This window comes from Zootoca vivipara, chromosome 2, assembly GCF_963506605.1.
Source record: "Zootoca vivipara chromosome 2, rZooViv1.1, whole genome shotgun sequence".
NCBI lineage: Eukaryota > Metazoa > Chordata > Lepidosauria > Squamata > Lacertidae > Zootoca > Zootoca vivipara.
In genome coordinates this window covers 19,727,820-19,742,716 of record NC_083277.1, presented here as the reverse complement: position 1 = coordinate 19,742,716, position 14,897 = coordinate 19,727,820, and the positions used below count along the sequence as shown (strand labels likewise).

Genomic DNA, 14,897 nt, shown 5'->3' with positions numbered 1-14,897 from the left:
ATCCTACACTATGGTGGTAGGTACTGCCCTTTCTTTACTTGCCTCCCCTCCCCTTAGTTTCCTGTCCTGTCAACATTTAGATTGTAAGCCCCATGAGGACTGGGTGGGTTTTTTCTTAAGACACGCTGAAAAGTGGCACGTATAGTAACAGCAACAACAGAAGCAACTTGATGTGTGTTAGCTTGAATAACCTACAGTGGTACCTCACAAGACGAATTTAATTCATTGCAGGAGTCAATTCGTCCTACGAAAAGTTTGTCTTGCGAGTCACGGTTTCCCATAGGAATGCACTGAAACTTAATCAATGCGTTCCTATGGGCTCCGGGGGACTGGCGGGGGCGGCGGCGCTTGCTCGCTTGGCTCGGGGAAGGCAGGCAGGCAGGCAGGCGGCAACAGCCCCGGCAAGCAGCGCCTGTTGCACTTCGGCTCTGGGGCTGCTGCCGCCTGCCTGCCTGCCTTCCCTGAACCAAGAGAGCAAGTGCTGCTGCCGCCGCCCAGTCTCCCAAGCCGAAGTGCAGCGGGCGCTTGGCTCGGGGAAGGGCACTTGGCTCAGGGGACTGATGGTGGCAACGGCGCTTGCTCAGGGAAGGCAAGTGTCGCTGCCGCTGCCAGTCCCCCGAGCCAAGCGCCAAAGTAGAAAGTATATCCGAAAACATGGTGGTCCTTTACTCTGGGATAAGGCATCTCTTACCCCAAAGGTAGGGCAAGCAAGGAGCCCATTGTGCTAGAGTCAAGGAGTTTCTTTCTCTTCCCCACCCCACCGAAGGAGAGCATTGTGAACAGTTCTCACCAATAAAGGCATGCTTTTCATCTTCAGCTCCAAGGCGGTAACAACGTGGGAAAAAGGTATCGGCATCAGCCTGGTCAAACCATGGCAGGTTTCGCAGGTTAAGACACAGCCCTACCTGAGAAAGAAGGGATGGATGCCTTTGCAGCGGCTTAATTTCCCAAGTCCCCACAGCACACATACACAAGCCAGCTGGGCCCAGATCCTGCAGATTCATTTCCCCAACTCAGAGCGCTATTCGCACTCTGCTAGCATGGCCCTGGCGTTCAAGAAGCAAAAACTCTGCCCACCTTGGTGGTGAAGGTGCCCGCCTTGGCATAGTGGTTCATCATCTGATCTTTTCGCAGGAGGCGGCAGTCAATGACATCACGCCGGTTGGTCCAGATGAAATAGGGGATCTGATTGCGAACCAACCTTGACTGCCAGGGAAAGAGGAACGGTGAAAAGTAAACGTGGAAGCCTAGTGAAACAGCACAGGAGCTGGTTAAAACAACAACAACAACAACAACAACAACAACAAGGACAAGGTAGGTGGGGGGGGGAACTGGGTGCAGGTGACAGATCTGCTGTTGGGGAAGGTGAAATAAGAACAGGCAGCTAAATTATGGACTGGAAGAAGGTGGCATGATGGTGGCCCAACAGCACTGGCTTCCAATTTTTGTCCAGACCCAATTCAAAGTGCTGGTTTTGACTGTTATATGGTTCAGGACCATGATAGCTAAAAACTGGCACCCTTAGATCATCATCTGAAGCTCTTCTCTGAATGCCACCTCCAAGGGAAGTCTGGAGGGTGCCAATGGCCAGACAGGTCTTTTCTGTAGTAGCTCCCATTTATGGAATATTCTCTCTAAGGAGGCCCACCTGGTACTAACCTTGTGATCTTTTTTGGCGCCAGGTGAAAACATTTCCCCCCAGAGCCCTAACAATATGGTGTTGCACTGTTAAATATTTTTAAAATAATGTTCATATTAATGTTTTTGTTTTTTGTTTTCATTTGACTGTGAATCACTTAAGGATCTCTTTCTATTTGAGAAGTGATGTATAAATGGAAAAAACCTAAATCCTGAATAAATCTAGGTGATGCTGAAGAACAGAAGGAGAGGGTCTATGATGTTCAAACAGAGAGCAGTGGTTAGAAAGTCCGATTATGATTGAGGAGACCCAGATTCACATCTCTACAAAGCCATATACCTCATTGGTCCAGTCACTAGCTACTAGCCTATGGCTGGGTACAAAACCAGAGTATAAAAGTGCATGTGGGTAACACATATCCAATTCTTCCATGTGTGTTTTTGTCCATGAACAACAACACATGAGTGTTTTAAATTGTGGAACCTCGGATTTTGAACGTAATCTGTTCTGGAAGACCGTTCGACTTCCAAAACGTTTGAAAACCAAGATCAATGGGCGGTCGGCAAAATACATTGAATAAATGGAGAAACATTCCGCAGAAGCCATTCCACTTCTGAGGCGCGTTTGAATATGGAAACAATTGCTTCCGGGTTTTCAGTGTTCGGCTTCCGAATCGTTCAGCTTCCGAGACGCTAGAAAACTGAGGTACCACTGTATAAGGCCAACCAAAACGTCACAGAATAGTGTGCATGCTATTAACGATAGAACCTGGAAAGCTTGCACACTGCTTTGTCACATTTGGTTGGCCTCTATTGCCTTAGTATGGATCTACTGATATGGGGGAAATCTGAATTAGATGGAGGTGGGGGGAATGTGGGCTGCAACCCGGATGAGGACAAGATGGTGCGGAAGGCATGAAAAGCATGCACACCTGGGATGCATCAAATCCACTTTAAACTGCCCTGTGCATTTGTGCAGCCTTAGCTACCTCAGTGGGCTTTTGCAGGAACCAGAATTGTGGAGGGAAAGGTTTCGCTGATTGAAGGAAGCATTTAAGGGGGAGTTCACCATCACATCAAACTAACCATGAGGCTATAGGTACTATCAATGGCATCATCTTGTTCCTCTTCCCCCTCTTCCTCCTCATCTGTGAAGGAAATGGAAAACAGCGGAGACAAGGGTCACTCACAGTCATTACCAGGGAGCAGTATCCTTCTTGGACACGCTGAAACTGTATTTAAAGTGCTTATTACTGTGGGTAAGTCCATAAAAAGATGGGTGCTCATCCACATACAGTATTTAATTATTTTGTTATTTTTGTAAACCACTTTGAAATTGATAACCACCTTCAAATCATTGATAGAAAGGCAGCATGGGTTTTAATTTTATAGATCTATACACACACTTAAATGTTAAAAGCAGAATCGCAAACACACACCTAATGATACTTATTCGCACTTAATTTTATAAATTTAAGTTGTAGAATGCACTCTCTGAAGAGGCTAAATTAGGAAAATAGTGCAGAGTGCTATTTTATTAGCAAATGTATACAGATCTTGGGTTGCCAGTGGTTTCCTTCCAAAACCTGGAGCAATATTTACATCAGTTATATCTTTTTCTTGTTACAAAAAAATGCCAAGTGAAATCTAAGAGCGTTTTTTCCACCCAACCTAATATAGTCCATTTTTACTGCAAGTTTTATATTATTTTATTCAGTCTTCACAAACGTAGCTATTTTGCTGTGTTTTCCCTTGCTGTGTTGCCAACGCAAACCTCATGTTTAGGAAAACATAGTTATACCATCCTGTGTTTCCTTGTACCACTTTTACACAGTTCACTGCAAACTCTTTTAGGTCCAAACAATGGCCATTTGAGAAGGTTGAGTAACCCATGGGGAACAGTGTAAAGTCAGAGATGACATTTTAAGAAAGGTGAAGGTAGTTTGAAAGTACTATTGGTGCCCTCAACACACATACACACACATTTCCAATCCTAGGACAAAATATAGCTTGGCTTTTCAGTGTTTCACACTGAACAAATGAAAGCCAGTTGAGATGGGCACCTATTGGCTAGTGCCCATGCCATGCCAAACCTATGTGTCTCTATTCAGGGAGTAGCTTTGCACCTGTTTTTATAGCGTGCAAGGATTTATTTGGAGCAGGAACAGATGAACGTATCTGGTGCGTTTACACCTGAGATTCTTCCAAAAATTCAAAACAAACTTTCGAATGTTTTTAAATACCATTGCAGAGACTTGGGCTAGATGCTCCTTGAGGTCCCTTCCAACGCTACAGTGATATGATTCTATGAAACACCTCTTTTTACGTGGTTCTAATTGAGAATCTCAATGTTTCATTTAACATTTTTGTAAATCGCCTAGAGGGTTTCCTCTTTTGTATACATACATACATACATACATACATACATACATACATACATACATACATGTATACATACAGTCAGGCAGTATATAAATTTTGTTCAATAAAATTAAAAGAGAAGTTCCAAGAGGCTGGTGGCCTTACCGTCCTCAGGCCCTTCACTGTCATCACCATCTTCATCCTGCTCCCCATCAGGCGGACGTTCTCGCTTATTCACTACTTTAGCCACCTTGGGAAACTTCCTCTCCACCCAACCCCTGCCAAGCAGCCGTCTCCGAATCACGGGGTAAGGGCCGTTCACCATGAAGATCTTCCTTTGCTATGGGGGCAACAGGAGAGGCTTATCAACTTTACCCTGCTGTGGGAAGGTGAGGCAAGAACTCTCCCCTCAGTGATAACCACCACCACCACCACAACAACAACATCATCCTCATTGGCCTGGGTTGACCCATCCAACCAAGGCTACAGAAGAGGAGGAAACAGGCAGGACGAAGGCTAAAAAGGCAGACACCAGGTGAGCCAAGGCCATTCACCTTGATGGCTCTCTCCACAAATTGCCTGGCCTGCTTGAGGCGGTCTGGGTTGAAGGAAGAGTTGAAGCTGATGCTGCGAGGTGAGCGTCCCTCTATCAGACCGGCTGCATCTCCTGGAACGAAAAAAAAGGGGGGGCTAGCTAGGCTTTCCAACCTTTGTGACCTCTAGCACCTACCTCACACAAGGGACATTGTGAAACTTTTTTTAAAAAAATATGATTTTCATTAAATTTTCCATTTTACAATTTCAGATACACATTTTATGTACTTAAGATATCAAGGACTTCCCTTCTTCTCTTTCCGTGGTTCATTTTGCATATCTTATTGTTGTTGTTGTTTAGTCGTGTCCGACTCTTCGTGACCCCATGGACCATAGCACGCCAGGCACTCCTGTCTTCCACTGCCTCCCGCAGTTTGGTCAGACTCATGTTTGTAGCTTCGAGAACACTGTCCAACCATCTCGTCTTCTGTCGTCCCCTTCTCCTTGTGTCCTCCATCTTTCCCAACATCAGGAAAGGAGTCTTCTCTTCTCATGAGGTGGCCAAAGTATTGGAGCCTCAGCTTCAGGATCTGTCCTTCCAGTGAGCACTCAGGGTTGATTTCCTTCAGAATGGAGAGGTTTGATCTTTTTGGAGTCCATGGGACTCTCAAGAGTCTCCTCCAGCACCATAATTCAAAAGCATCAATTCTTCAGCGATCAGCCTTCTTTATGGTCCAGCTCTCACTTATATCTCACTTATATCTTATATCCCTGCATATTTTACAAAAACTATACCAATCAGTTTTCCATCATTACATACATCCAAACTTATTTACACAGATTAATCTGTTCCAGAAGTCCGTTCTTAAACTGAGGCATGCTTTCCGCAATGAGGCCTCCCACCACCAATGCCCTTCCACCGTTTGGATTCCGTTCTTAGACCGAGGTAAAGTTCACAAGCCGGGATACTACTTCCAATTTTGCGGAGTTCGTAAACCGCATCGTTCGTAAACAGGACTGTTCTTAAACCGAGGTACCACTGTATTGTGTCCTATATTTATTGCCCAGTGTGCCACCATCCTTTGTACCAGCTGGCAACCAGGATGTCCAATTAGGCAAGGATTAACAGCCAGCTCACACTGTCAATGCTAAAGGACCTGTAGAAGCCTGATGGGAACATGGCTTGGACACACAACTCATATCCACCAGGAGTTATGAATTTGGTGTTGTGGGCCTGATTCTGTAGAATTCCCTCCCAGCTGAAATCAGACAGGCCTTCTCCCTGTTGAATGTCAGGCATGTAACAAAGACCTTTCTACTTCAGCAACCATTTTAAGGAAGTTTTGTTTTCATGTTTAATTTTAATTGAACTTGCCCATTGTATACTTTTTTATTTTTTTAATATGCACTGCTTAGAAACTTCAAAAATAAGAAGGGAAAATAATACAAAGAGGATCAACAAACAAAATAAAAATCATAAAACAAATCTAGAGGGGTTAGCAAATCACATGAACATCAACCCACAGCACAGAACCCCTGGCAGCATCTTGGCAACTCACCTTCTGGTCTATACCTGCTGGTATTGGGAGCGGTGGATGGATGGCGGCGAGTGGGGTGCAGTTGCGGACGTTCGACATTGGAGGGGGCATCTCCGTCAGGCTTCAATCTGCCAACTGAGCACAGTTGGATGAGGAACATTTAAAAGAACAAGGGTTCAAATGGCACATTAGGGGACTACATGGCTAGTCTAAGACATACTGTATTGTGATACGGAAAAACGCACCTGAAGAAGCAGGACTTGTTCCTGCTGTGATTTCAGAATGGAAGAGGCAGGAGATAACGGATCTCTCAGGGCCGTATCCAACACTGCAGCTTTGTTGGTGCAACAGATTTCTGCACATATATGCCAATAAAGGTGTTGTGATTGTGATTTCTGCACATGATCTAGAGCAGGGGTAGGCAACCTAAGGCCCAGGGGGCGGATGCGGCCCACGGACGGTCTGGGAATCAGCATGTTTTTACATGAGTAGAATACATCCTTTTATTTAAAATGCATCTCTGGGTTATTTGTGGGGCATAGGAATTCGTTCATTTTTGCCCCCTTCGAAATATAGTCTGGCTGAAAAAAGGTTGTTGACCCCTGATCTAGAGCCTCCTCTTTTTCTCTTGTCCCCTGCTCCGCCCCCCCCCCCCCGGTGCACCCTCAAAATTAGTTCCAGAGCGTTGGAGAAGCCTCCGGAGCAAATTTTGGGGCACGCAGGAGGAAGAAAGGAAGCAGAAGTCCCCAATGTGTCAGTGGAACCTTGTTGGTGCAATATTTGTCAGTATGTACTAAGCATGGGCAACCTCGCTTGCTCTTTAAGGCTAACCTAAAACATTTTGCTGCCTGAAACAAAGGGCAATATTAAGATAATGTCCCAGCCCCAGTACTGACTGGATTGGCAGTCACCCCTCCTGTGGTTTCCAGCAACTGGCATTCAGAAGCATTACTGCGCCTTCCCCCATGAAGGTAGGGCAAAGTCATCACGACCAGCAGCCATTGAGAGCCTATTCCTCCACAAATTTGCCCTATCTTCTCTTAAATCAATTGGTGGCCATCACTGCTTCCTGTGGGAAGGAGTTCCATAGTTTAATTGTACACTGTGAGAAGAAGGGCACGAGGTTGGGAAAGGCTGCTGCAGGCAGCCTTTTGCCCTGAAGGCACCTCGCGGAGTAGAAATCTTGGAGTAGCTACCTTACCTCCTCTGCTGGTCCTTCTGCCCCCTCCAGCGTCGCTGTCCCCTCCTGCTTTACACTTTGGGCCCAACTGCAAGAGACCAAAAGAAACTCTCAGTGAGATTGTTAAAAGATCCTATGACTCTAAAAGGAATGCAGCCCCACAAGACTTCCAGGGAATTGCCCTACTCCCAAGGCAAATGCAGCAAAAATGACCTAACAAAGGCCAAACAGAATGTGGCAGCTAGACTGGTGACTGCGAGTGGCTGCCGAGACCATATAAAGACCTACCGTGTTTCTCCTAAAATAAGACACGTCTTATATTTATTTTTCCTCCAAAAAAAACACACCATGGCTTATTTTCGGTGGATGTCTTATTTTTTCGAGCGGGAGCGGGGTGTGCAGTTTTGCTAAGCCCACGCAGATCCCGGGCTTCACCTGCAGCCGCAGCTGCCTCTCACCAGGCTCTGCGGCTGCAGGTGAAGCCCGGGATCTGCGTGGGCGACTGGGGACGAGCGCCCTGTGCGCTGTGGCGGTAGCGAAGAGGCGCCCGATCAGCCCGCTTCTCAGCTGATCGGGCGCCTCTTCTCCACCGCCGCAGCGCTCAGGGCGTTCGCCCCCAGTCGCCCACGCAGATCCCGGGCTTCACCTGCAGCCGCAGCTGCCTCTCACTAGGCTCTTCGCACTGCGCTGCGCTCCTCGAAGCGGCTCCCACCCCCGGCTTATTTTCGGGGGATGTCTTATATTTATTCTAGTAATTAAAAGCCTGACATGGCTTATTTTTGAGGACCGTCTTATTTTAGGAGAAACACGGTACATTGGCTCCCAGCACATTTCCGAACACAATTCATAGTGTTGGTGCTGACCTTTAAAGCCCTAAACGGCCTCGTCCCCAGTATTCCTGAAGAAGCGTCTCCACCCCCATTGTTCAGCCCAGACTCTGAGGTCCAGCTCTAAGGGCCTTCTGGCAGTTCCCTCACTGTGATAAGTGAGGTTACAGGGAACCAGGCAGAGGGCCTTCTCGGTAGTGGTGCCTGCCCTGTGGAACGCCCCCCCATCAGATGTCAAGGAAACAAACAACTATCTGACTTTCAGAAGACATCTGAAGGCAGCCCTGTTTAGGGAAGTTTTTAATGTTTGATGTTTTATCATGCTTTTAATATTCTGTTGGGAGCTGCCCAGAGTGGCTAGGGAAACTCAGGCAGATGGGCGGTGTATGTATGTATGTATGTATGTATGTATGTATAAATAAATAAATTATTGTTATTGTTATTATTATTATTGTTATTATTATTATTATTATTATTATTATTATTAACACTGACGAATCTGCAACTCCCATGACCACTGTTTCTTCTAGGACAATTAGCTTGTTCTTGGGTCTTCAGAAGCTCTGTTCAAAGAGCTGCAGAAAAGAGTGTGTTTTCAGAAGCCCCACTCAAAGCACTATCTCGCCCTGTGCTTTGAAAACGGCTTTGCAGGCCAGCAAACACCCTTTTGACAAAGCCTCAACCTTACACACCTCACAAGTGACTTCATATATGACATCAGGTGTCGTAGAGCAGGTGGGTGTGCCTGGTCGGCCAAATAGGGAGGGCATAATAGAATGGGCATAATGAGGTTCCCCACTCCTGTTCTAGGTCTTGCTCTTCTTTAAGACTGGATTTATCTTTGGGACAGGAGAGGTGTGAGCTTGTAATGAAGTGAGAGAGCATCTCATCCTTTGACTGCCACCCTATCCCAAACACCCTTTTGGGGTCACTGTAGCCTTTGCCCACTGTGTGGTGTCTGCAACCATTTGAGAATTTGGAGTAAACATGCCCACCATTTATGGGTCACTACAACCTCTTCAAAACTGAACTGAACATATATCCCATGTATTTTTTTGGGGGGGGGCTGCTATACAAGCATTGTATGCTGAGAAGAATATTTGGTGTCCTGGCAAACTCGGCTTCTATTTCTCGAAACCCAGCCCATATAGCTTTTGGGGGAAAACCTTGCAAATGTGTGGTTACCAGAGTCTGGTGAGGAAGTGAGCAGGGCTTACAAACAGAGAGGCAAGGTGTTACTACTTTAGTTAGCTTTTTATAGTACCCTACAAGTTCATCTACCCCTCAGATCCTGCCCTCTTTTAATTCCCTCAAGTCAGGGACATGAATTCCAAATCCTTTCAAAATATTGATCGCTGAAACAATATATTTGTGCAACGCAGTACATTCCCAGAGAATTTGGATCTTGGCTGTCCCAATAAGCAGCTCCGCGGTCAGTCACCTGCATATTCTTGGTGCCAGCTCCACTGCCTGTCCAGCGACTCACAGTGAACAGGTATGTCAGTCATGGCGCACCGCACAGCCACCTGCAGGGATAAGGTGACAAGCTCACTGTTGCAGCTAAGCTAGAGATCCTTCCTCTCCACATCAATATCCCATATAGGAGCTTATGACAGAATATAATCCGCAGACAGACATCCACATCATACAACCTACAGCAGCTGTCCACTTTCTATTATTGGACATAGCCAGAATTTTTTTGGGGGGGGCAGGCCTTTTGTTAGGGAGCAGAACCTCAGTTAGCTATGTATTTACTCAGCCAGCAGACCCTGCCGGACATGCTGGGAAAAGAACCTACAGGAGAGGTAGCAAAACATCGTCCTCTAGCGGCGTCTATACTGTTACTGCAGCTAAAAAAAGCTTCCTTGTATGTTTGATGGCCCTATATAATGTTGTATATATGTGACTCTAAAGCTTGGGTTCAGTTTTATATCTGCTTACAGTGACTTCAAAAATGGTCAAAAAACTGATAAATAAATTTTTAAAAATCATTTTGTGCGTGAGGTGTTTTTTTTATATCAAATCTCTTTGAAAGTAAGATTTTATCTAATCTTTAATGAAAGCTCATCAAATTATGATACAGGGAAATGAGGTTGTAAAAAAAGTCCTCACCCTAATCTGCACCCAATACTGCTTATTCATGTTGTGTGGAAACCCTGGAGTCCTTTGATAAACCTAGCTTTTCCCAGAAGCTTTTCAGAGATGCTCGCTTGGGTTCGGACAGAGCAGTAAAAGCTGAGCTGACCCAAAGTTGCTGCTGTACTGTGTTTCTGCTCTTTTTGCCAACTTAAAATGGGCTTTTCGTTTTCGTTTTTTCCCTTCACTGCCAGGCACAAAGCAGCTAAAGTCATTAGACAGGGAAGCACTGCTTGATCACATCAATACACACACACACACACACATTCAAGCCATTCGGCACCTTTCCCCTTCTAAAATCTAAACCAACAGTTCCCATACCCCCCCCCCAACTGCTTCCCCTCGCTATCCACCCTCCAACCAAGCACAGCATTCCCATGTAAACATAACCCTATAAGAAACAGGTCTTTGAGCTCCGAAAAACCTGGCACCGCAACATAGATGCCAACTCCCTGAGCACCCACAAAATTCCCCATGAAGGTGCCAGGCACCCACAGGGTCATTGCACGCTGCATGGCACCCACGTCCCCCCCCCGGGGGCACCCACGGTCGCGGGGCCAAGTTGGCGCTCCTGCGCTTGCAATGAAGACGAGAGCACCTCTGTGCATGTGCAAAGGACATTCCTCTCACCGAGCGGTAATGAGGCCATCAGGAGCCGCGGCAAACGAACCACGTCCCTCCTCTTCCATGGGGACCTCCTCTTCTCTCCCCACCCACAAAGTTACTACCCCACAGCCTTGTCTCCACGGCCGGCTGCCCCAACCAGCATCTCCCCCCCCCCCAGTTTCCGAGTCCCTTCCCCGCCCCTGAAAAGCTGAGGCTCCCGCTCCCGCCGCCGGCGAGGGCCCAGCTCCTCCGCAAGACTCCCATGCGGCTGTTTGGCGTTTCTATGGAAACCAGGGAGAGCGGCAGCCGGTGCTCCAGGAGAGGCCTTTTCGTTTTGCTTTGTTAAAACACGTACCCCTCACCCCCACCCCTCCCCGGCCTTTCAGAAAGATATTTTGCAAAAGATATTCTGAGGAGAATTAATTCTGTCCCAGAGCAACTGAAGCTTGCTAGCTAGATAATTGCCACAATAAGGATAATTAGAAATGAGATCTCAAAAGCCATGCACCTCTGTTTTAAGCTGCTCTCCAGCAGGAACTTCTTTCTGAATCAAAACCAGGGATGTTAACAGATCGGCAGAGGTGGTTTGCCAAACCCTCCTTGCCTACTACCGGTATATCCATCCTTCTCCTTCTCTCTCTCTCTCTCTCTCTCTCTCTCTCTCTCTCTCTCTCTCTCTCTCGGTTAAATAGGGCACTGTCATCAGTGCATGGCTTAAAGCAGAAATTGCTAACTGAGCTACAACTCCCATTAGCCTCGGCCAGCAGGGCCAATGGTCATGGAGGATGGGCACCGCAGTCCAACATGCATCTTGGGGCCACCACTTCGGCCGCCCCTGCCTTAAGGATATTGGGCGGCCGGGCTATCTTGTGCCCCTCACAATCAGGTGTGGGGAACTTTTAGCCGCCTAAACGTTGCCAAACTGCAACTCCCATCAGCCCCAGCAAGCATGGCCAGTGGCCAGGGATGGTGGATGTTGTAGGTTCAGCCACATCTGAAGGGTCCAATGTTCCTCGTGCCTGTCGGCCATCAGGCACATGGATGGATGTACCGTAGTAGTCCGTGCTGGCTAGCGCTGATGGGAGTTGTATTTCGGCAACATCTGGACGGCCCCAATTTCCCTTTCCCTGAATTAAGGGGGTGGTGGCAGCAGGTGACCACTTCTGGCTGATTGGATAGAGGGATGTAGTCATCCAAGATCGAAGGCGATGTGGGCAACAGCAGGAACCAGCCAGGCAGGGGACGCAAGAGAGGTCATCAAGCTGCAAATGGGGGGGGGATTACATCAAGGATAAGACTCCAGAGGGGGTTGAAGTAAGGCTTTGGCAGCAGGGTTCAAGGACCAACACGTTGAGCAACAAACAGAACAAAACAGATTGTTATAAGTGCGAGTATCCTTAGCCTGAGGGGCACACATCTACATGGGCTCTATCCAAAAGGGACATACTATTCCTAATTTGGGACCCAGGTGGCGCTGTGGGTTAAACCACTGAGCCTAGGGCTTGCTGATCAGGTCGGCGGTTTGAATCCCTGTGACGGGGTGAGCTCCCGTTGCTTGGTTCCAGCTCCTGCCAACCTAGCAGTTCGAAAGCAAGTCAAAATGCAAGTAGATAAATAGGAATCACTACAGCGGGAAGGTAAACGGTGTTTCCATGTGCTGCTCTGGTTCGCCAGAAGCGCCTTTGTCATGCTGGCCAAATGACCTGGAAGCTGTACGCCGGCTCCCTCGGCCAATAATGCGAGATGAGCGCACATCCCCAGAGTCGGTCACGACTGGACCTAATGGTCAGGGGTCCCTTTACCCTTTACCTTATTCCTAATTTACCTTAGTTGCGGCTCATACTGTCTCCCTGCTACCTCTGATGACTCATGCACATTTGTGGCTTGCCCCCCGTGCTTGGTGTCCACTTGACCCTTTAAAATTCACGTGTTGGCAAAAGCCTACTTCCAGCTGCAGGTATACGAAGCCCAGACTTGGCACAGTGGGAGGGTTTGTGGCTCAGAAGCAAACAACCTCCCTAGGATTGAGGCCTACCTTGCAAGAGCAGGCCAATGGCATTGTATTATATCACCTGTTGAGACCTGCAGAGAATGTTCAGGATGTCGCACCTGTGACATCAAAGGGCAGCGGAACTACCATCGTATTCCAGGATTCTGTTCCTTCCTCCCATTGGCTTGGCTTCTTAAGGGTCACACACCAACCACCCCTGGCTGAGAAGGATAGCGAGACAGCTGATGGGGGTAATGCCCCTCTTTCGTTGCCTTTCTCTAAAACAGACTGTATGGAGGAGTGTATGCTATCTGAATTGTTTTTTTGTCCATCCCAGGGGATCAACTGCAGGAAAGAAAAACCTCCCACCACTCTCTGAAAGACAAGCTAGCTAAACTAGGAATTATTCAGCAGTGGAGTGCTGCTATCAACACAGGAACAGATGATTAACACTTGAATTTGACCGATGCATGAGGTAAGGGGCTTCATGTTCATTGGCTACAATGTTCAGAAGGGACAACGAACCTGCCTCTTTAGGTTTCTTTGACATGGCAAACTGGATTTAGCAAGTCAGGTCTATCTAGGTTTCAAGTCCAGTAGGTAGCAACCAACAACCCCCACTGCAAATACATTTTGTCCTCAGAACCATGCAGTCTTCTAAAATCTAGTGTCATTCATTGCTTCCCCACAATCATATGGTTCCGCAGTTTGTGCTTGCTGTGCAATAGCCAAGCTGCCGGATCGCCTTTTGCCTTGCAAGTCTTTGCCACTGTTGGCAGCTGCTTTACATCTCTTGCTGCTAGGCTTCAGGACCATTTCAACACTCCTCGTCCTCCCGAGTCTTGGTGTAGACAAATGTGCGTGCATGACTGCATATAGAGTATGAGGATTTGCTATGCTGCACAAGAACGTCAAATCACCCCACAGGAAGCAGCCCACAAATCCATTTATAGGCTACAAGGCTCTTGCCCACAACGGCAGAAGCTGAGCTTGAGGAACCAGCAATGGTAGTTCTCCTTAAGAAAAAGGGAATTGCTTAAAATAGCCCTTTATAACTTCTAAAAAAGAAAGCAGACACATTGCGTTGGTGCAGGGGGAAGGACAGGAGAAACTGTGAAATTTAGTTATTGATATACACCATTCTTCTCCTTTTGCCAATTAATGAAGCGGCATTAATGTTTCGCTTTGAGGCTGATAATATTTCGCCAACTTTCACTAGAGGAAAAGGATTTGAGTGTAGGATTTAATGTCATATTTAAGCAAACTGTCGCTTCCTTTTATAAAACCTTCAATACCCAATACACTGCCTCAGTGCTTTAGGAAAGGAATAGCTAACCAACTCCCATCAGCACCAACGTTAGGAATGACTGGACCTCTGGGGAAGCTCAGTGTTGGAGCTCACACTTCGTATACAGAAGGTCCCAGCTCCAAACCCTGGCATCTCCAGGGAAGGCTGGGAGAGACTTGTGCCCCCAACCTTGGAGAGCAGGTGCCAGACAGTGTGGATAGACAGCAATGTTGTAGATGGACCAATGTAATAAAATGTATGGAGGTCCACATGTTAGCCACCCCTGCCATGGGTGCACATCCTACAATATGCACACCTAATAAATAAATGCCTCTTGTATCAAAACCTTTCAAAATAGGTACATGTGAGCTTTAGAACAGGTGGAGCAAATCTACCCAGCAAGAATATTATCTTCACTTCAGGGAGGATTAGCTGTTCTTTACAAATCAGTGAGATACCCTCATAACATAATAGAACATGTTCTTTGTAGGGAGCATGGTAATTTGGTTTGCCTTGGCTTGGGAGAATGGAGCCTACAGTCCACTAAGGTGCGGAAAGAGCACCTACTCTGAAAACATCCTTTAGGGCAGGCATAGGCAAACTCGGCCCTCCAGATGTTTTGGGACTACAATTCCCATCATCCCTGACCACTGGTCCTGTTAGCTAGGGATCATGGGAGTTGTAGTTCCAAAACATCTGGAGGGCCTGCTTTCGGGCAAACAAAGAAGATTGGTCAATCCTAGTTGCTAGGACACGACAAGAAATTCCATGTGCTTCCCAGGCAGCATAACCGGACTCG

General features: G+C 47.1%; 1 protein-coding gene across 4 annotated transcripts in view; it reads right to left on the bottom strand.

Annotated features, from left to right (window-relative positions):
- TTLL3 (tubulin tyrosine ligase like 3) overlaps positions 1–14,808 on the bottom strand; it is a 35,899-nt gene extending 21,091 nt beyond the window's left edge. For 3 of the 4 annotated variants that reach the window (XM_060271245.1, XM_060271247.1, XM_035105003.2), the window contains exons 1-9: positions 10,845–11,076; positions 9,520–9,604; positions 7,273–7,339; positions 6,093–6,206; positions 4,554–4,666; positions 4,165–4,339; positions 2,725–2,786; positions 1,078–1,206; positions 791–905 (exon numbers count right to left, since the gene is read on the bottom strand). In XM_060271245.1, the coding sequence (XP_060127228.1) occupies positions 791–905; positions 1,078–1,206; positions 2,725–2,786; positions 4,165–4,339; positions 4,554–4,666; positions 6,093–6,206; positions 7,273–7,339; positions 9,520–9,525 (781 nt within the window). In that variant the 5' untranslated portion in view covers positions 9,526–9,604; positions 10,845–11,076. Of the gene's footprint in view, positions 1–790; positions 906–1,077; positions 1,207–2,724; positions 2,787–4,164; positions 4,340–4,553; positions 4,667–6,092; positions 6,207–7,272; positions 7,340–9,519; positions 9,605–10,844; positions 11,077–12,645 lie in introns of those variants that run through there. The other variant, XM_060271246.1, reaches the window with a different exon arrangement.
- Positions 14,809–14,897: the final 89 nt, after the last annotated feature.